Source organism: Macaca nemestrina, chromosome 8, assembly GCF_043159975.1.
Source record: "Macaca nemestrina isolate mMacNem1 chromosome 8, mMacNem.hap1, whole genome shotgun sequence".
NCBI lineage: Eukaryota > Metazoa > Chordata > Mammalia > Primates > Cercopithecidae > Macaca > Macaca nemestrina.
Window position 1 is genome coordinate 28,166,693 of NC_092132.1, and position 20,288 is coordinate 28,186,980.

A 20,288-nucleotide genomic window follows, 5' to 3' on the forward strand; every position below is an offset into this window, starting at 1 on the left:
ATCAACACTTATTATTGTCTCTTTTTTATTATAGCCATCCTAGTATATGTGGAGTGGTATCTCGTAGCTTTGATTTTCATTTTCCGAATGACTAATGATTTCGAGTTTCTTTTCATGTGCTTATTGGCTTTTTGTATGCCTTACAAGTAATGTCTATTCAAATCCTTTCTCTATTTTTAAAATGGGTTGTCTTTTTATTAATAAGTTGTAATAATTCCTTATACATTCTAGATAAAGTCCCTTATCAAACACATAATTTGCAAATATTTTATTCCATTCTATTGACTTTTCTGTTCTCTTGATGGTATCATTTGTGACACAGAAGTTTTAAATTTTGCTGAAGTCAAATTCGTATATTTTTGTTTGTATTTTTGGTGCTATATCTAAGAAATCATTTCCTAACCCAGCTCCATGAAGATTTACTCCTAGGGTTTCTTCTAAGGGTTTTATAGTTTTAACTATAGATCTTTGATCAATTTTGAGTAAATTTAAGTCTTTGATTTATTTTGAGTGAATTTGTGTGTATGATGAATGAAAGAAGTCCAACTTCATTCTTTTATGCACATGGATATCCAGTTGACCCTATATCATTTTTTTAAAAGACTCTTTCTCCCTTAAATTGGTTGGCACCTTTGTTGAAAATCAATTAACCATAAATGTAAAGGTTTATTTTTAGATTCTCAATTATCTCCCACACTGAGTTATATGTCTATTCTTAATGATAGTTCTGCACTGTCTTAATTACCATTTTCTTGTATTACATTTTAAAATTAGGAAGTGAGAGTCTTCTTACTTTATTTTTCTCTGTTAAGATTGTTTTAGTCATTCTGGGCCCCTTGCACTTTCATATGAATTTGGAAGTGGCTTGTCAGTGTCTGGAAAAAAAAAAAAAAAGCCAGGTGGGCTGTTGTTAGGGATGGCACTGAGTCTGTAAATCAATTCTCAGAATAAGCCTTCCTTAACAAAATTAAGTATTCTGGTCCATGTATATGGGTTGCCTCCATTTACTTAGATTTTTAATTGCTATCAACAATGTTTTTAGTTTTCAATGTATAAGTCTTACCCTTGTTTCCTTTATTTCTAAATATTTTATTCTTTTTGATGCTATCATAAATGGAATTGTTTTTTAATTTCATTTTTGAATTCTTCATTGCTAGCCATAGAATTACTGTTAACTTTTGTATATTGATCCATATACTGTAAACTTATTGAACTCATTAATTAGTTCCAATAAATTCTCAGTTGATTTCTTAGAATTTCTATATATGAGAGATCATGCCATTTATAAAGAGAGAGAATTGTAATTCTCCTTTTCTGATCTAGACATCTTTAATTTTTTTTATTTGCCTGATTTCCCTGGCTAAAATGCACAGTAAAATGTTTCTTAGAAATGGTGAAAGCAAACATTCTTGCCTTGTTCCTGATCATAAGAAGAAAGCATTCAGTCCCTCACCATTAACTATGATGTTAGCTATGCGTTTTTCATTAGATATCATTTATAAGGTTGAAGAATCTACCTTCTATTTCTAGTTTGTTGAACATTTTTTAATCAAGAAAGGGTGTTTGATTTTGTCAAATATTTACAGATAAAATATTTCCCAAAATCAAACACCCTTTCATGATAAAGAAAAAAAATTTATTGAGATGATCATGTGGGTTGTGTTCTTAATTGTATTAATATGGTACATTATACAGATTGGCTTTTGGATGTTAAACTAACATTACATTCCTGGGATAAATTCCACTTGATCGTGGTTTATAATCCTTCTCATAGGTTGCTGGATTTGGTTTGTCCCTCTGCCTTTTTCTAGAGCTGTTATATTATTCCAGTGTGTGAATGGTTTACTTATCCAGTTCCATATTGATTGGAGTTTTTTAATTGCTTACTGTTTACAAATAATGCTGCAATGAGTCAGCCCATATGTATGTAATTTCAGAAGTAGAATTGTTATCATCAAATAACTATTTTGATATGTATTGTTTAAAAGCTCTGTAGAGCTGGAATCCATTTACATTTCTGCAAGTCATGCATGAAATTGAACATTTGATCACAAGCTTGGAAGCTGAGTGGTATCAAATTTTTGGATACCTGTCTTCTTAATAGTTCCACATTAGTAACCATGAGCATTGTTTTCATGTTTTGGGAGCCATTTTCAGGGTCTACTGTTTTCAGTGTTTATTCCTAGGCCTTGCTTATCTTTTAATGAGGATACTGATGTTTTGCAATATGGTTATAAATGTAGTTATAAAAGTACTTTTTTAAACTAGGGAAAATGCAACTTGGCTTTTTTTTAAAAAAAAACTTTTTGCTATGCAGGATTTTTAAAAATATTATTGGGTAAAATTTAGAGATTTTTATATATGGTTTCTGATTATTAGCAATAAATAGAAATGTCTGTTTTATGCTAAGGCAATTAGAATTTCCATTGTCTTTTTTTCCTAGAACATTTATGCTTTTATTTATTACATGTAAGTAATTGATCCATTTGAAGTATATCCTGGAGTAAGATGTAAGAAAGATTTACAGTAATCTTTTTCTGATTTTTTTGGTCTATCAAAACTTATTGTTTTTATTTATTTGAAATGTCACCATTTTACATAACATAGTTGCACATTAATATGAATTAGTATCTATATAATAAACTCTCAAATTAATATTTTCAGATTTTTCTTCTCTGTTCCACTGGATTGTCTTCCTACTAATGTCTCAGCACCATGCTGCTTTTTCATTGACTCTTCAAAATGCATTCTTTGTTTCAATAATCTAATAGATTGATTTCTCAAATTCACTTAATTTTTTTCCTATTCCTGGATATGTTTATTTGCTTATATTGCTATATGACCCTAGAAACAGTCTATCTGGTTTTTGAAACGGTGATACTTTTATCAGGTTATCATTGTATTTATAAATTAACTTAGGTAACCTTGACATTCTTCATGATGTAGACTATTCCTACTCAAGTCATAATATCTATCGAATTTTTCAATTGTTTTTGACGTACTATGATGTTTTATCTTTTTCTTCATATATGTCTTGCATATTTCTTATTTTTTCTAGGTATTTTATCTCTTGTTGCTATTATTTATGTTAATAAGATTATGTAATCATGTCTAATAATTTATTATTGCTTTAATATATAAAAATACTAATTTAATAATTTTGTAGTAGTATGTTTTTTTGAAAACTTGTATTCTTTTTAATAGTTTTTAGTTGATTATCTTTGGTTTCCAAGGAAAATACATAATCATTATGATCTGGAAATAGTGATAGTTTTACCTCTTTCTAATTTTTAAAATTCTTTCTCTTAAATATTTGGGTTAATTTATATCTATACAACAAGTCTAAACAATTGTGTATTTCTGTGCTTATATAAAAAGTGAATTTCTTGCAGGTAGCATTTAGTTGGGTCTTTTATATTCAGTGTGATAATTTGTGCCTTCTAAATTGAGTATTTAGGCCATTTACATTTAATGTGATTTGAACTGTATTACATTTAAATCCATCATCCTGCTTATTTGCTCTCTATGTTCTTTGTGTCCTCTTTTCCATTTTTTGCCTTCATTTGGGTTAAATTAATATTTTTTAATGATTTCATTTCATCACTTGATGTATTAGCTACAACTCTATGTTGTATTATTTTATTGGTTGCTAGGACTTATGCTATACATCTTTAACTTATCACAGTCTGTCTTCAAGTGATAGTCTTCCACATCACATGTAGCATAAACATACTGCAGCAATTTACTGCTATGCTTCTATTCTGATATTTCGGGTATTGTTGCCCTTTGTTTACTTCAACATATTGTATAAACTCCATATATAATTTTGTTTCAAAAGTCAACCATCTTTCAAAAGGAATTTAATAAGAAATATCTGCATTTTATTTTTGTAACTACCATTTTCAGTGTGCTTCATTACCTTGTGGAGCTCAACATTTTTGTCTCATATTATTTTTCTTCTGCACGAACTTTTAAAAATATATGTCTCTAGTGCTGGTCTACTTGAGATGGATTCTTTCAGCTTTATTATATTTGAAATGTTTTATTTTGTCTAAAGAAGTATAGACTGACAGAAAACTTTTTTGCATTACTTTAAAAATGTTTTCCTAAAGTGTTCTACCTTGCATTGTTTCAAATGAGAAATATAATATTACCCTTGTTTTTGTTCCTCTTTGGGCAATGCGCATTTTCTCTTGATACTTTTAAGATTTTTTTCTTTATCATTGGGTTAAACAATTTGATTGTGATAAGTTTTGTTATAGTTTTCTTCATATTTTGTCATTGGCATTTGTTGAACTTCTTGGACCTGGGGGCTCATTGTTTGAAAAATTTTTTGGCTGATATGTTCACAAACATTCTGTGTGCCTCATCACCCCAATTCTCTCCTTAAGGACTCTAGTTACACACACATTTGACCATTTAAGTTTGCCCTACAGTGTAATAGTGCTCAATTTCTTGTTGTTGGTTTTTTTTTTTCCCAGTCCTGTTTCATTTTAGATAGTTTCTATTGCTATATCTTCAAATACACCACTTTTTATTTGCAATGTCTGTTCAGCTGATAATCTCATCCAATGTATTTTTCATTTTAGACACAGTTTTCATCTCTATAAGTTTGATTTTGGCCTTTTTATAAATCTTTCTTGTTTCTGCTTTACATGCCCAATCTAGCTCCTCAAGTTTATGGAATACACTCATAATAGCTGTTTTAATCTCCTTTACTAATTAGACTACTTTAAAAGAATTTAATCATTTTGGGCCTTGTTTTTTAGCTTTGTTTAGCTGAGCACCATTTAGTCTAGGGTTGATTTTCTCTGCTATTGAATAAAGACCCATTTTTACTACTCTAACTAAAGCCTCCTAACTTGAGGTTTTCCAATCTGAGTGTTGGGAACAAGGACTATTTCAGCCTTGTTTGAGTTATGAATGATTCCCTTTTATTCTTTCAGTAGGTCTTTTCCAGACTTAATTAGTGTTTCCACTGACAGACACTGATCACTCCTCAGCTGAGGACTTGAGGGAGTCTTCCTGCAGATCTCTGGCTCTCTCTCTCTGTGTGTGTGTATCTCCCTCACCTCTAGTGCCATGTCCTGTGAACTCTACCTACTCGGGCATCCTCAGACTCTTAGTTCTATCTCTCCCACTCAGGGAGACTGCCAGACTGTCTGCAATTCCCTGCCCTGTGACACAAAAGTCTGGACACTTTTTCAACACAATAAACTAGGGAAATTATTGGGCTATTTGGTTCCCTGACTCCTGGGAATAATTGTCCTTCATTGACTGGTATTCAGTGTCTTGAGGACCATTGATTTTGTCCATATTTTATTTGTTTGATGTGATGGTAAGTCTCTGTTACTCCATTTTGGCTACAAGTAAACGTCTTAGATCTGCTTTTTCTGTCCTACTGGTCTTCTCTCTACGTTTCTTTGTTTTTTCATATGCATCTTCTGCTCAATACTAGCTAATGTTGAAAGTCTTATGCATATACTGGAATCAATATTACATCCATCTCCTAGAGTGACTGAAAATGGAGCATAAAGGTTTTAATTTTCCTAGTCTACTTGTTTTTCCTGAAAGCCTAAAAGAGAATGTGAAAGATGTTGACTTTCTTAAATAAAGCCATTTCAGTTTCTATTTCAACAGTAGCTAAGGGCATGCACAAATCCTAGATTCTCATTTAAGTAGAATAAATTGGGGCATATTTAATGCCAGTAAGTTTCTTAGGCCATTTGATGTTTCCAGGTCATCGTATATGGGGGCTGCTATAGCCAATTAATCTTGATAATATTTTTAGTATTATTCAACAACTGGGAACATTTTCTCTGAAGTTTTGTGGCCATTATAATCACCATTATTAGTAGTAAAATTGTCTTTCTCTAATGAGGCAAAATGCACTATGTCCTGGGGTAGTGGGTTCAAGAGACAGAATGCGAAAAGCATAGTGTGATTTTCCCTTCTTTATTATTAGTCTGTTCACTCCAGCCCCAAGTCTTCACCTCACCTTCTACTACTACTTAGAAATTTTGCTCCTTTGGTGCCAAATGAGGAAGTTGAAGGCCCATTTTTGCCATCCAAAGTTATTCATATATTCATGTAGCCACAACAGAAAATGGACCAGAGGAGGAGTATAGAATAAAGTTCTAGAGCACATGATTTGGAATGACACAAATCAGAATTTGAATCTTAGTTCTACTGTTTATTAGATTTAGGCAAGTCACTTAAACTCTCTGAACTATTTTCCATCTGTAACATGGAGGTTATCATACGTACATCATTGTTTTATTAAGGGTTAAATAAGTATATGAATTTAATTTCTCAGCCCAGTGCCTGACATCTTGCCAAGCATTACTATCATTATTATTGATATTATGTTAATAATATATTGCAATTATAATTTATAATGAGAAAAGGTTAGGACTCTATTTTTCCCTCCAACAGCCAGATCAGCATTACCAGTGTCTTGTTCAAGACTTCTAAAGGAATGTGCCAAGCTCAGGATTTATTGCCATTTTGATTATTTAGTATTCACTGAGCACTGAGAGAATGCAGCATTTGTGGGAACACAGAAGGAGGTAGGGGCAGCCTCTCCCACTCTGAGTGGAGAAGGAAACCTGGAGCTGGCTGGATGTGTGGCTGAAAACAGTACAGCCAAAAAAGACCATCTGGACCAGTGCAACCAGGGTTCCCAGGAAATCTGTGGGGCCTCTGACTAAACTAAGTTATTTGGCTTCTAATCAACTTAACATTAACATTCTCCAAGCCCTCCCGTCTAAGATGCTAATTTATCCTAAAGAGGCATGTGAAGTATAGGCACCCACATCAATCAAGCTGCTCTTTTCTTCTGCCTCGCCTCACTTCTGTCAGCTAGGTTGATCCCCTGGAAAACAGAGACCTTAAAATAAAGTAAAACCTTCCCTTAAAATAAAGTAAAACCCTAATTTGAATGAACACCACTGCCAAACCCTCGCTTTGAGAGCCCTGAACACAGTTGGGGACTTAAGGCCTTGCCAGTCCAATAATAATTCTACTGAAAAAATGCCAAATTTCCTTTCTTTTTAGAAAAAGGGCCAAGCATTGCTTCTAGAATTGCCCAGTCCATGACCTCCTAACCTTCCAAAAATTGCTTTAAGGCCGAAGGTGTTCTGAATTCTGGACATAACATTAGTACAAAAGCTGTCCCCTCCAACAGGTTGACTAGTGACAGGGTTCAGTTCTAAGTCACAAAATGCATCCTGTAATTGCTTTCTTTACTTTATTACCTGCTTCAGCCCAGACAAATGGTATTCAGGGAAGCCTAAGGGTATCCACTTTCCCACAGAGAATTAAGCAAGACCTTCTTTTTAAAACCCTATCTTATAAATTTGACCCATTTCACCTAAAATGCTGAGGGAAATTTCAGATCAGACCCTCTGCCTCATTTTTCATGGTATTATCTTTACTTCCCCAGATACAGTGACAGGCACATGGAAGGTGCTTGGTCCAATGTCTGCTAAATTCAGTACAACCAAAAGAACCATTCCTCAGCTTCCATGGGTTTTTATTTGCAACTTTAGCTCCACTGGCATTTATTTCCAAACTTCATGGTCAGGTAGTATTACAGGAAGGTCTCAAAAGCAATTCTGCATAACTAGACAAGCAAATAGTCAATGTAGATATGAATGTGTGTGCTCTAGACATGTTGTAAGTTGGAGAGGGGAGGAGGAATATTTGTAGTCCCATGAAAATAGGTAAATCTATTGTAAAATGTCTACAATATGTTGCCACAGGAATCATTTCAGTTAATAATGATATTATCTGCTGATTATATGATGGTTGATGGTTCACAAAGGACTTTTGCCTATGGTATCTCATTTGATCTCCATAACAACTGAAGGAAGTAAGAAGGATCAGGATTCTTATTCCTGTTTTATCCATGGGGAAGCAGAGCTCCTAGAGTCAGCTGTGAGCAATTTACAGTGATGGAATTGGCCATGTTGACACTTCTCCTGCTACACTCCCTATCACATATTCTCAGCTGCTCCTGATGCTTCTCTTCTTAAGAGCTCAATCCAGGATCACTGAATCCACTCCTATACTTTAAAAGTTGACATACTGTATAATCATTTATTGAATAAATTATCCAGTGATTACTTAGATAGTAGGCACCATAATAGGTTGTGGAGGAAGAGAAAACATTAAATAAGATAAAGATCACTGTTTTTGCAGAACTCAAAGTCTACTTGGAGAAGTCAAAATTGTAAATATTTTTGTGTAATGTGGTAAGTCCCTACAAAGTGTTCAATAAGCAAAGAAGAGAGAAGAATAAACTTTTCTGAGAGTGGAAGTCAGTGAAACTTCAGAAAGGGTTGATCTTTGGCAGGGCTTTAAACGATAAATAAGAGTTTCAAGGCAGAGAAGAGAAAGGAAGAGAAGGGAGGGTATTTGAGTAAGGGGAAATGAGCGCAGGCATGGAGTCATGAACAAATATGGCCTACTTATGAAAAGATGAGCAGCTCAGCGTGTTACATTATAGGATATTTGGGAGAACTGGTAATAGGTGAGACTACAGAATAAAATCAGGCCAGATGGCTCCATACTGAGACATCTAGTTCCTAAACCTGTGCGTTATATATATTTTCAGAATTTCATTTTTTAAAAAACAAGTTTTGTAAATAAGCATTTCACCTAAGTACTTGGTCAGTACCAAGCACCAAGTACATCAATATTTGAAATGCCTTCTGTGGAAGAAGGCCAAGTTTGTTCCAAGACAGGCGTAGATAGGATATGGACCTGGAGATCAATAGTGGAGATTGTCTGGGTGCTGTGGCTATTTCTGGGTGGCCACATGAAGAAAAGGGACAGCTTGTGCAGACCCAGAGAAGTAAGCCATGTCAAAAAAAAAAAAAAAAAGATGGTTCTAATTTATTATAATCTTATAATCTTATTTATATGTTGGCGATGGCAGATAGCAGAAAGACTCCGAGGAAGAGATGTGTCTCAAGAGCATGGAGATGGGATGGACTAATTCTCCAGTCTCCCACCTCTCCACCTGATGATTCTCCTACACTGACTGTGGGTTATATTTCCCTGTTTAGTGCTTTGCAGTGAGTGTATGTGGATAATAAGTATTAAATGCCAAACAAATAACTAAATATGTGAAGCACTTCTTTACACGGGATTCTGGGGTACTTGATACCTCTTTGACAAATTTGGTAGAAAATGTATTTTGCCAAAATAATAGAAACCTAACTAAAGAATTGCAGCCTGCCACACTTTGGCTGTGGTTCTTCTTCCTTTCAGTCAAGAGCTTTGCACTTACCATAAAATTCTAGCTCCTTCTCATGGCCTACAGGGCTTTTGCCCAGTCCAGCCCAGATCACCCCTCTTCCCCCAGCCTTGCTCGCTACACTCAGTACATCTGCTTCTTTTTCTCAAGGCTACCAGGTTCTTCCTACCTGTGGCCTCTGTCCAAGCTATCCTTCCTTTTCCTCCTCCACTTTGCATGGCTCAGCCCAAATGTCACCTCTTCATAAAGGTCATGCAGATATAGCTGCCTTGCTCTAGCCCTCTCCCAATTATTACCATATCCATTGGTTTTATCTCTATCTTACCACTTACCACTATCTGAAAATGTCTTATTTTGGTCTTTTGTTTGTTTTTTGTCCATATCTCCCACTATAATGTGTCATTATTACCGGGATCCCCATGTTCACCACAAGGCCTGGCACAGCATAGTCACCCATTAAATAAAAAAGTGAAAGAAAAGCAAAGGTAGTTTTGGGGAGAGTCAAATTCTGCCTCTATTGGCATCAATATTTCAAACACCCCAATTTCTACTTGACTTTTCCAGTTATGGAAAGAAACAGCCATATATTATCTCACTTTCATCATATTATTTTAATATCCTTCATCTAAGTAACTTGTGAATCAATTTTATATCTTTACCCCCAACTCCTGACCCTTCACTCCACCCCATTTTCCTCCCCATGTCCCCATTCTCCCCCTCCATGTCCCCATTCTCCCAATCTAGTCTATTTCTGTGAGTGATAGGGAAGGAATGTACACTTAGCTCACTATCTAGTATAACGCCCTTCCATACCAAGTACCGCACTAAGTACTTCTTCTTTTTTTTTTTTTTCTTTATAAACCACTTAACATATTTACTCTTGTACACAGACTATTCAAGAAAAACAAAATGGTAAATTTAAGAGTTCAGACATCTTAGACAAGACTTGACTTCTGGGCTTCAGCAAAATGTGGAAACTTTTTTAGAAGAATTTTTGCTTTCTTTCTCTCTAAATTTTCCTTCCGTGCTTTGATGCGGGCTCGTTTCTCACATTCCAGTCTGAGAAAATGGTCCACATAAGGCATGACAAAGAATCGTTTCCTATTGTATCTTTTATTTAGGTGCCAAGGTATAACCCACTGCTTGAACTTGTGCCAGACGATTCTTCCAAAGATCTCTCTTCTCCAAGCACCAGGTCTGGCTCTTTCTTGACCAGTCTGAAGAAGCCTTAGGGCATCTTCTCTTTCCTGGACAACTTTATCTAATGCATCCATGGAATCTGCTACCTTATCTAACTGCTCTGGACTTGGCATTGGCAATCTCTGCCGCTTGGCCTCCTGCTCTAGGGTTAAAATCATGTTTCTTTCCTTCAGTAAGACATACGACAGTTTGTGTCAATCTTCATTACTTTTGTTCCTTAGTTGCTGACAGGTCCATGCTGCTCCAGATTTTACTTTTTCTTGCCCCCAGTTTTTTGGGTCATCAAAAAATTCTTCTAGTCCTCTTCTTGACAAGGTAGTATGAAATAATCTATATTGGTGAAAGGATGTCACATTTGGTGTACTCTTAGGCAACAAACCAAGAAAAAACCCTGTGCAGGCAGGGACCTGAGGAATTATTAACGACCTGGAAGCTTTCAGGGCAGCTGAGACTCTCCTACAAAGAAAGGCCAAACGTGCCGCAGCCATGTTTTCGCATAACCCGCACTAAGTACTTCTTAAGTATGATCTCTGAATCTGATTTATTATAAACACTTTCTGAATATTGCCAGACCCTACACATTTGCATTATAACTGTTCCACTTACCTATTTCCTTAAAAAAAAAAAAAAAAAAAAACTCCTTTTTGCCTTCTATCTTTTCACCTCCTATTTATTTCTACCAATTCCTTAAAATAGTTGTATATCCAATAGAATGAATCTAATTTTAAAGGTCCTTTGATATATGCCACAACAATTTTTATGGCATATTTTGATCACTTGGTTCTTCAAATAGTCCATCAATCTTTCATTTTAAGTAAGGAACGCATGCCTTCTATGACACCATCAGTGATGTTTTAAAAGCAGGGATTTAGTTCAGAGAAAAAGAAATGTTAATGCTCTCAGTTCACATTATACACCAGCCATTGTGCTGAGAGCAGCACATTAGTTATCTAATGATTACAATAACCTTGTGATATAGGTGTCGTTTTCCCCATTTTATTGTGAGGTAACTGAATCCTGCTTCACAATGTGGCCAAAACCATGCAGCTAGAAAGAAGATGTACTGGATTAGAAGCAGAGGCTGAGTGAATATAATGTTAGAGGTTAGACACAGATGTCTGGTGTTTACAATGAAACATCTGAAAGAATTAAAATGCTTCATTATCTTATTGATAACTATTGAGGTCTGCTAGAGGAAGGTGTGTTCCTGCAGATAACTTAATAATACTACTCTGTGCTGGGCCCAGTGCTAGGTGTTATTATTCAGAGATAAATAGAAACTAATACTTTAAGGAGGGGAACATAGAAAAACAAAACACACAAGACACAAAGTGACAAAAGCAAGAACACAAAAAGGTGATTGCTTGAAAGGCAGCACTGAAGAAGGAATGATTGGCATTGGGTAGAATATTAGGAAAAGCTTTCTGGACTAGGGGCCATCTGAATGGATTCTCAAAAAATGATAACTAGAATTTATTGAGAACTTACTATGAGCAGTGAATTGCATTAAGTGTTTTACATACAGCTTCTCATTTAATCCTCACCTCTATTCTAAAATGGGTAGTTTTCATTCCTTCACTGAGTAAAAAACTGAGACAGACAGGTTGACTAGGTTGCTGGTGCTCAGCCAGCCACTGTATCAAACATAGTCCAACAAGATCACAACAATTATTTTATGTTTTTTCATATGTAAAATTTAGCCAGATATTGAAGAAATTGAAAGCAAAAAGAGAATAAAAAATAACAGAAGTAGAATTGCATCAAGCAGTTAACCCTCCTAATGCTTAGGGAATTAATAGAACCCAGAAGCTTGGAGGAGTAAACCCCAAGCTAAAACACTGTCCTCTGAGGAGGAGACACTGATTAATTAATGCTGATATCTTAGCCAGGGAGAGCCACAATGGAGCTGGGATCTAGACCTCCAAGGAAACAGTACAGTAACCTGGTGCTTTGCTCTAAGGGGATGTGATGAGGCTGGTTCTTTGAGTTTGGGGTCAACTACCAACTGGAAATACTGCAGGAAAAGAGAATGAAGTACTGCTGCCATGGTGAAGAAGTATTACTGGGTTGACACTGTTTGAGACAGGATCAAGCAGGAAACAAAACAAGAAGAAAGTCCCCTTTTCCTCCCTCTAGGCTTCTGATACCCCTCTAGGGCCTCCTAACAAGGAGCAGCCAGCAAAGGAGAAATGTAGTTAACACAGTCCCTGCCCCCAGCATCATGAAGCCAAGAATACCTGAGAGAGTTGAGGGCTGAGAGACAATAGCTTAAAAACTGGCACAACCATGCAATCTTACTTTCATTATGGCCTTGTCACTCTCCACTCTCCTAGATGACAATTTCACTCTTGCTTCTCTTGTTTTACATCACTAATACTTCCTCTTTCATTGTCACACTCAATTAATAACCTTGCTTCCTACTTCACTTAGAAGAATGAAGTGATCAGAAGAAAATGCCAGATTGCCTCCATCGTACCTAGCCATCTACCAGCAGAATTCTGTTATTGTAAAAGTTCTGTGTTGTACATAAATACCCCCACCTAGAACCAGGTACACGACCTGTGCACTAGATTCCATCATTTCTTGCTTCCTCATGTACACCACTCCAGCAATTCTCTCCTCTCTCTGTGAGTTGGTGGCAGTTAATACCCATCAGAAACCCATGTGTTTCTCTGTATTTCCCAGCTTCCCTTCAGTTAGGTTAGGGCTATGTGATTAATTTTGGCCAATGGCCTCCAAGCAGAAGTGAAAAGCATCCATTTTAAAAGGCACTGTAACAAATTTAAGATGTGGTTTCCCTTCTTCTCTCTCTTCCCTTGCTATCTCAGAGGCTAAATAATGTTCCAGATGGTGCAATTACAAGATGGAAGGGCCTTCATTATTATGAACACCTGTGTAATTGTGTGGCCCTCACAAGATAATGACTTTTGTAACTGCAGCCCAGACTTCTCTCCTGGATTAAAATACTATTTTTGTAACTCTAGCCCACATTCATATAAACAACTGCCTATTTGATATCTTTATGTGCTTGTTTAATAACTCAATTTGCCTAATACCAAATTCCTAATCCTGCCCCATCTTATAGGCATCCTCCCCTCTAATCTTTCTTGGCTCTACTTCTGAGATCTATTCCAGCACTAACAGTCCAAGCCTAACACCAACATTCACATCATTGCCCAATATTTACCACTGGACAATGCAGAAACTGTCACCTCAGTAATGAGAGAAGGAAAGTAAAGTGAAATACCAAGTTCTGGAATAAACAGGAAAATTTCATCAGGAAATATAAATTACTCCATGATTTGATTACCCTGAAAAGTATCTTTATGAAATATGTTTTTCAAGGGAGAAGCAATGCAGGTGTGTTGATTTCCTAAAGTTGATGCCTACCATATCAGTATTGAGTTTTTTCAGGACCGTTAGGGTTTAGCAATTCAGTAATATTATAATCCCAAATATTAATAAAACTCTTCTGGACAAATACAAACTTACCTAAAGCAATATTCTACTTCCTGCTGTTGTTTTGACTTGCAGTTGATTGATGAATACATTAATTGAATTAACGAATTAAAAGTCTCAGGGTATAGGATTTGAGGGTTTTTTTTTTTTCCAAAATCTATATATTGTAATATCTCTACTATTGTGCAAATGTTTATTCTCGGGCAAAAAGAATTCTTTTGTTGAAGGATAAGTGGTAAATTCTACAGTGTTTAAGAGCTACCAAGATGAAGGGGGAAGAGGCGGCGGAGGAGCAGAAAGAGGAAAAGGAGGAGGATAAGAAAAAGAATAAAAATAATTGTGTATTCTCATCAGCTATGTTTGATCACAGTGCTTCCCTCAGAACTTTCTTATTAGAACATGAAAAATTATCTAATCTGAGATCCTGAAAGACCATCTCCACAGCTTTATCTTTATAAAGGATTGGAAGTTGAATGGAAAGGGAATCTGCTTCTTGTTTATGAATTCAGAACTTATTGAGCCAGGGAAATCTACTCTCCTTTCCCCATCCAAGTTGATACAAGGTGCTGAACTTTATGAGTAGGTGGAAACCAGAAAAAGAGGCTTCGTCTTTCTGGGGCATTAATTATTCATAGAAAGTACTGCCGTAAAGAAATGCCAACACAGGGCATTCTTCTTTCCCTGACCGTGGACTTTTGCCATGTCAGAGGCAATTTTGGAGTGGAGAATAAGGCAATGACAGAAATTCTTGTTCATCAATCTCACGTATATGCCCAATAAAATCCCCTATTCATCTCTATAAAAATGGAGGCGGAGTTAGAAACAAACCAGGGCACTGGTTCATTAAATCTCTACTGATTCCCGTTTGAAGAACGCAATTTAACTTCAAAGGAAACCCTAAATTCGCATCTGATCCTAATTCCATTGTACAGGTTAACTCACCATGGTTTACAATATCTTCAGTACAGCTGGTGCCCTTTCTTCTTCTGCAATATCCCAAAATACTCCTAAACTCAACAGATTCAGGGAAATAATGTTTGATAGTACTGTTGGACTGTGTATAACAACCATAGGGTTTTAATGGCTGTAAATAGGATAATTATGTTTTTGACAAATGGGTGTCCCTTTGAAGAAAGGAAATATAGGGCAATTATAATGATACATTGTCTCCAGGACTTGACTGACACTCCTGAAAGGGGTGCAATTCAGCTTAACATCTCTCATCACTTCCTGGCTTTATGGTTGAAGCAGCACAAGTTTGTTTTTCACAACTGTCAAGGGCTCCTGCCACATCTGACCACCATCTTCTTCCCCCATTGGGGTTTTATGCCCATAATTTCAAAAGCACCCCTGATTCTAACACATTATCTTCCATCCCTCTAGACAAATATGTTCCCCAAATGAGTTATTTCTTCCAATAAACGACTGAGAGTGAAAGAATGTATTCTCATTACAGTCCTCATTGGTGTCATGAAAAACATGTCCTGCCATGATTTTGGTGATAAAAAGATGACTTAACCCAAACTCTCTCTTTCTTGATTTTATTTTAAACAACACACACTAACATTTTAAAATAGAATTTAAACAGGTGCCCAGTAACAGAATGACAAACGTTAAGTGTGAAATCAGAAAGTTAAAAAACTAAACCGCAGATGGTCACCTTTTTATTTTTTTTAACATCCGCCTGCGCTGGACTGTTAAGTGGCCTCATCACTGTCAAGCCAGGCAGGATTTGTAAAACTTGGGATGTGGGTATTCAAAGATGACATTTGCTTGGTGCCTTTAATGATTTCTGTAATTAGTCATTTAAACAGATTGCCCTGTGATCCAAAACAGGGAATACAGAGAGATGAGCTGAGAAAATCATTTCCTGGAGGCACTTTAGAGCTAATTGTGGAAAATGAGGCTTGTCTCTTTGCAAGACTCTCTGGATCATATTTCACTGGGTGGGGATGGAGCTGGAGAGCAACATTCTCCAGGAATCTATAAAATGTATATGCCTGGGAGGTGTTTTTCTTTTTAACACTACAGTGCTAAAAGACTTTGTCAGGTCACAAAATTTAACAGATATTAAGTGATCCAAATTTGCCCCTGGCAATTTAGAAACCAGAGAAGGAAATGCACCTGGTCAGAGAAAGTTGAGGCTACATGACAGAGAAAAGCCAAGGACATGGTATTTCACAGGAATAGTGTAAGACTTGGGAGACCTAAGACTTTGTCTTCATCGCACTGGACAGTTGTACTTTTTGTTAATAAATGTCCTTGGAGTGACAATTCTGCTTTTCAAAGATAAAAGTGGAAGCTTTCAGAGAGAGTCAGAAAGGGGTTCGACTATTTTAATTAATTCATCACTCTCACTAGGTAACAGCCTCTCAGTAAATGCCTTCATCCCAGCAAGCCTCCATTGCTTCCTCAGAAAAACAGCTGTTTAATTCTCACCAATAATTTTGCCGCTGTCTTGTGGGAACTGTGTTGATAACTCAAAATTTCTCAAAAGTTTAGATGATTTAAAATTCTGTGCCCACTCATGTTTGTACATAATAAAAAATAACAGTTAACATGTACTGAATGCTAACTACGTGCTATGCACAGCTCCAACCTTTTAAAGTGTCCTAATTTGTTAAACTCTCACACATTTGAACAGGGAGGTTTTACTGATCAGGAAACAGAGGATCAGGGCATTTAAGTAACTAGCTTGAGGTCACAGAGCTAATAAAGGGAAGAGCTAAGATTCAAACTCAGGCAATCTAGCTTGAGAACTGATGCTTAATGTGTAAACATCCTTTCTTTCATGTCCTTCAACATTCCCATTTCCCATCTGTAACCAAACATATGGAAGGCATACATTTCTTTTATGGGTCCTAACATCACCATAGAGCCCTAGATAAATCTTAAGTGGGTGCTGGATGACGGTGAAGCATATTAAAAATGGAGGGTGGTGGTAAAGTTGACCTGATTTCACCACTCAGAAGAATAGAGTGTTGCTTTGAAAGACATAAAGGAATGTAGATGACCGGTTGATGAGTGCAGCAAACCACCATGGCATGTGTATACCTATGTAACAAACCTACATGTTCTGCACATATACCCCAGAACTTGAAGTATAATAATACTAAGAAAAGACATAGAAGATCATTAACGTCTTGATAGCTGGAGAGGATACAACACCATGAAGTAAAGAATTCAACTACATTATTCCACTTACTTCTGGTGGCCTGGAGTTCTAACCACACTAGGGAAATGGTAATGGGAGTCAGAACTTCAGAATTGATGGATGGTGCATAAAGCCCCTGAGTAGCATCTGTTTTTTCATCTCAAAATCCTTAAAATCTCTGTTGTAGATTGCCTTGCATTTTGCCACATAAACATCTACTGTTCAGAGTTTTCAGTCTAGCTCACTAAAAAAGCAGAATTTCAGGCAAACAGCAGAAACACCCTGCACCCATGGGACAATTCCTTTGGTTGACACACAAATCTCCCTCCCTAATGATTACCTGACATTCAGTGAATTTCTGACATAAAATCAAATCTAAACATGGGTTTCAAAAGGAAGCAGAAGCAAAGAATTATACTAAAACTTGTGTGTTTGCCGAGTCACCTAGTCTTTAGGGTGTCCTATGCAAAATATGGAAAAACAAAACCATTCAGTGGTCCTTGAGACAGGAAAAATGATTTGGCATAAACCATTCTTTCTTTCCATTTTGAGAATCGGATGTGGCAGGAGACATTGGGAACCTGAGGGGCTCTAAATCCTGGTTGCCTAAACATGCTCATTGAGGTGAGGGATGAGTATATTCATTTCAACTGAGCAGGGAAAGCTCAGCAGAATGCTAAGTAGCTATTTCAGTGGTGCTGATTGATTTGCAGAGATGGCACAGATGTGACCTTCTCAGTCAAAGTCAATGTTTTCTTGGCCCTCAAATTTCAGAAAAAAAATACAAATATAAATGATAAATAATGACAAGGCCCAGATATAGTCTCAGAGTCATTGCCTCAACAATTATTAATGCCTGCTAGGTTTCTAGTACCCTGCTAGAGTCTGACAACAGCATAAAAATCATCTAAGACCTATCTCCTGTTCTCTACAATATTCATGACCATAAAGTTGCAAAAAGTATGTAGTTTTAAAAATCACAGCGTGGAGAGTTTTCTTTGCATCACGTATTTTGCTTTTTCAACTAAAAGCTAACAGGCAAACATAAGTGTGCCTTGCGCCTAGTCTTCCTTTTGTCTAGAATGCCTTCTCTTCTTCATCTGCCTGGAGAACCTCCATATGTAATTCAAAGTCCAACAGGGTTGTCACCTCAGTGACATGAAACCTCACTGGCCATGCCCATCCAGCAATATCTATCGCTTTCCTTTTATACCCCACTACATCATTGCAATTCAAGATATTACTGTAGCTGCCTGTGTATGTGTCTAGCTGTCCCACTCAATGACCTCCTGTGGTTGACAATCTTCTAGACTATGGCTCATCTTTAGAAGCATCTCTGGGTAACTTTTAAAAATGTAGAAGTCCAGGTTCCAAACCAAACCCATTGACATAGGATTTCCAGAATGTTGGCCTGCATATCTTTAGTTTACTCTCCACAGATAGTGTTGAGTTACTACCAGGACATAGAAGCACTTGCTGCATCTGATTCCTCTTTATAGTTCCAATGCTAAGCCCAATGTCTAGTACAAAGCAGTGCTCAGATCATGCTCGTGGACTGAATGAATCGGTTGCATCTGCTTTATTCCTTCTTGCAGGTAAATATCTAAATTATCTGTAGCAACAACTTGGTGGGGTCAACTCCAATGTTTTTGTCGGCTGTTCTTGAAGACTGCTGGGTCTCTACAATCACATTCTTTGGCTGGTGCCAGTGTTTAAGCACTCTGGTAGGTGAAAATATTTTCTTTTGAACAGTGATTACATAAAGTTTTGAAATAAACAAGTTAGAATTTAGAAATAAGAGGAATTTATTGCCAAAATGTGACAAGTAAATAAAAATTAGTTGTAACTGCCTCTCTGTATATTCATATATATTTCCAATTCAGAGTAGAAAAAAAAATCACATTACAGCTTAGTGAGAGAATGAAGTTCTAATGGGGTGTTAGCATACAGAGTCATTTTATTCCTGACTTGGCTCTCCTTATTTTTTGTTTCTCATGTTTTGGGAAAATTTTGTGACTATTTTTCCCTTCCACTGATTTCTAGTAAGACTTTCCTGAGTTCAAATTTACCTATGTGTCCTCAAGATGCATTATTGGAAGGGAGATGAATTTTGTACTGCCGATAGTTACAAACAGCTATTATTTCGGCTCCACTCAGGAATAATCTATATACACATTCCTGTAATTGAACACAGCTACTGATCAGTATATAATCCAACTGATTGATGGATCTCAGTGCCTCTTCCTTCATGGTGAATGGAGCTAACTAAATAGATAAAATGTGCATTGCACCATGACATGAATTGCTTCCTTTGGTTCCTTATTTTCTATGATGCAGACACTGCATAGCAGCATGTTTGAAGGCCGCCTGTCAAATTTGGGAAGCTGACATGTGACTGAGCTAGTCACGGGGGTCTTCACAGAAAAGGCAGTCTGGATCCTGGTCGACTGGAGATTCCATCTGAATGGTGAGTGAGTACACCGTAAAGCTTTTGCTGAGGGCTCTAGCAATTTCTCTCCGAACCACTTGGCTCTCCCGGCTGGCTGCTGTTGATAAAGAACCACAGGGAGATTAGCGCTGATTGCACACGCATGGGTGACTGCTGTGACTCCAACTTCAAGTACTTTGTCTTTGACCTCCTGGGGCAGGGCAGAGGCAGGGCACTCAGAGGAAGCCATGTTGGCTCTGATAATCAGCTACACTCACACAGACAAGGCAGGGGAAACTCTAGTGCAGGAAAGTGCCCTGTCGCTATGGGAACTCTTTCTGTCTGCTATTATCTCTGGAGTCTGGCATTCCTAGGAGCTTAGTATGGAAGGGGAGACAAGCCCTGGAAAAAGCCAAGACAGAACTATTATTTCTTATACAGCCCTGCTGACCAGCTCCCAGGGATCTCTGGGTTGCAGGCCTTGTATGTAATCAGAATTTATGTCAAGGATAGTGACAGGAACCAAGAAGCGTTTAGAGCTCCCCACAGACCTTTCTTAGAGCAGCAACCCTCACTGCCATATTGTTTTCCTGTCCCAAATGCTATCAGCAGGCTGTAAAGTCCCCTCCATAGCAACCTGAGTGTTTGCTAGATTCTTCCATTTGCAGTGAAATATTGGCATAGTGAATGCTGTAAATTCCCTGAAGTCAGACCTGAGCCCCTTCGAGAAGATGAGGATGTCTGAGAAAGCACAGTTTTCAAATGACTGTCACTAGTGTTCCTGT

The 20,288-nt window shown here is 36.9% G+C and overlaps 1 protein-coding gene, 1 long non-coding RNA gene and 1 pseudogene across 19 annotated transcripts in view; 1 reads left to right on the forward strand and 2 right to left on the reverse strand.

Annotated features, from left to right (window-relative positions):
• The window catches only part of LOC105475937 (uncharacterized), a 459,161-nt gene that overhangs the window by 334,915 nt on the left and 103,958 nt on the right, over positions 1-20,288 (forward strand). For all 16 annotated transcript variants that reach the window (XR_011606791.1, XR_011606795.1, XR_011606792.1 and 13 more), the window contains 2 exons: positions 18,671-18,799; positions 19,413-19,542. This is a non-coding gene — a long non-coding RNA (uncharacterized lncRNA). The remainder of the gene's footprint in view (positions 1-18,670; positions 18,800-19,412; positions 19,543-20,288) is intronic.
• Positions 10,109-10,979, reverse strand: LOC105475936 (large ribosomal subunit protein uL29m pseudogene; annotated as a pseudogene).
• LOC105475935 (solute carrier family 30 member 8) overlaps positions 19,476-20,288 on the reverse strand; it is a 57,023-nt gene continuing 56,210 nt past the window's right edge. For all 3 annotated transcript variants that reach the window (XM_011731458.3, XM_011731461.2, XM_011731460.2), the window contains exon 8: positions 19,476-19,621. In XM_011731458.3, the coding sequence (XP_011729760.1) occupies positions 19,476-19,621 (146 nt within the window). The remainder of the gene's footprint in view (positions 19,622-20,288) is intronic.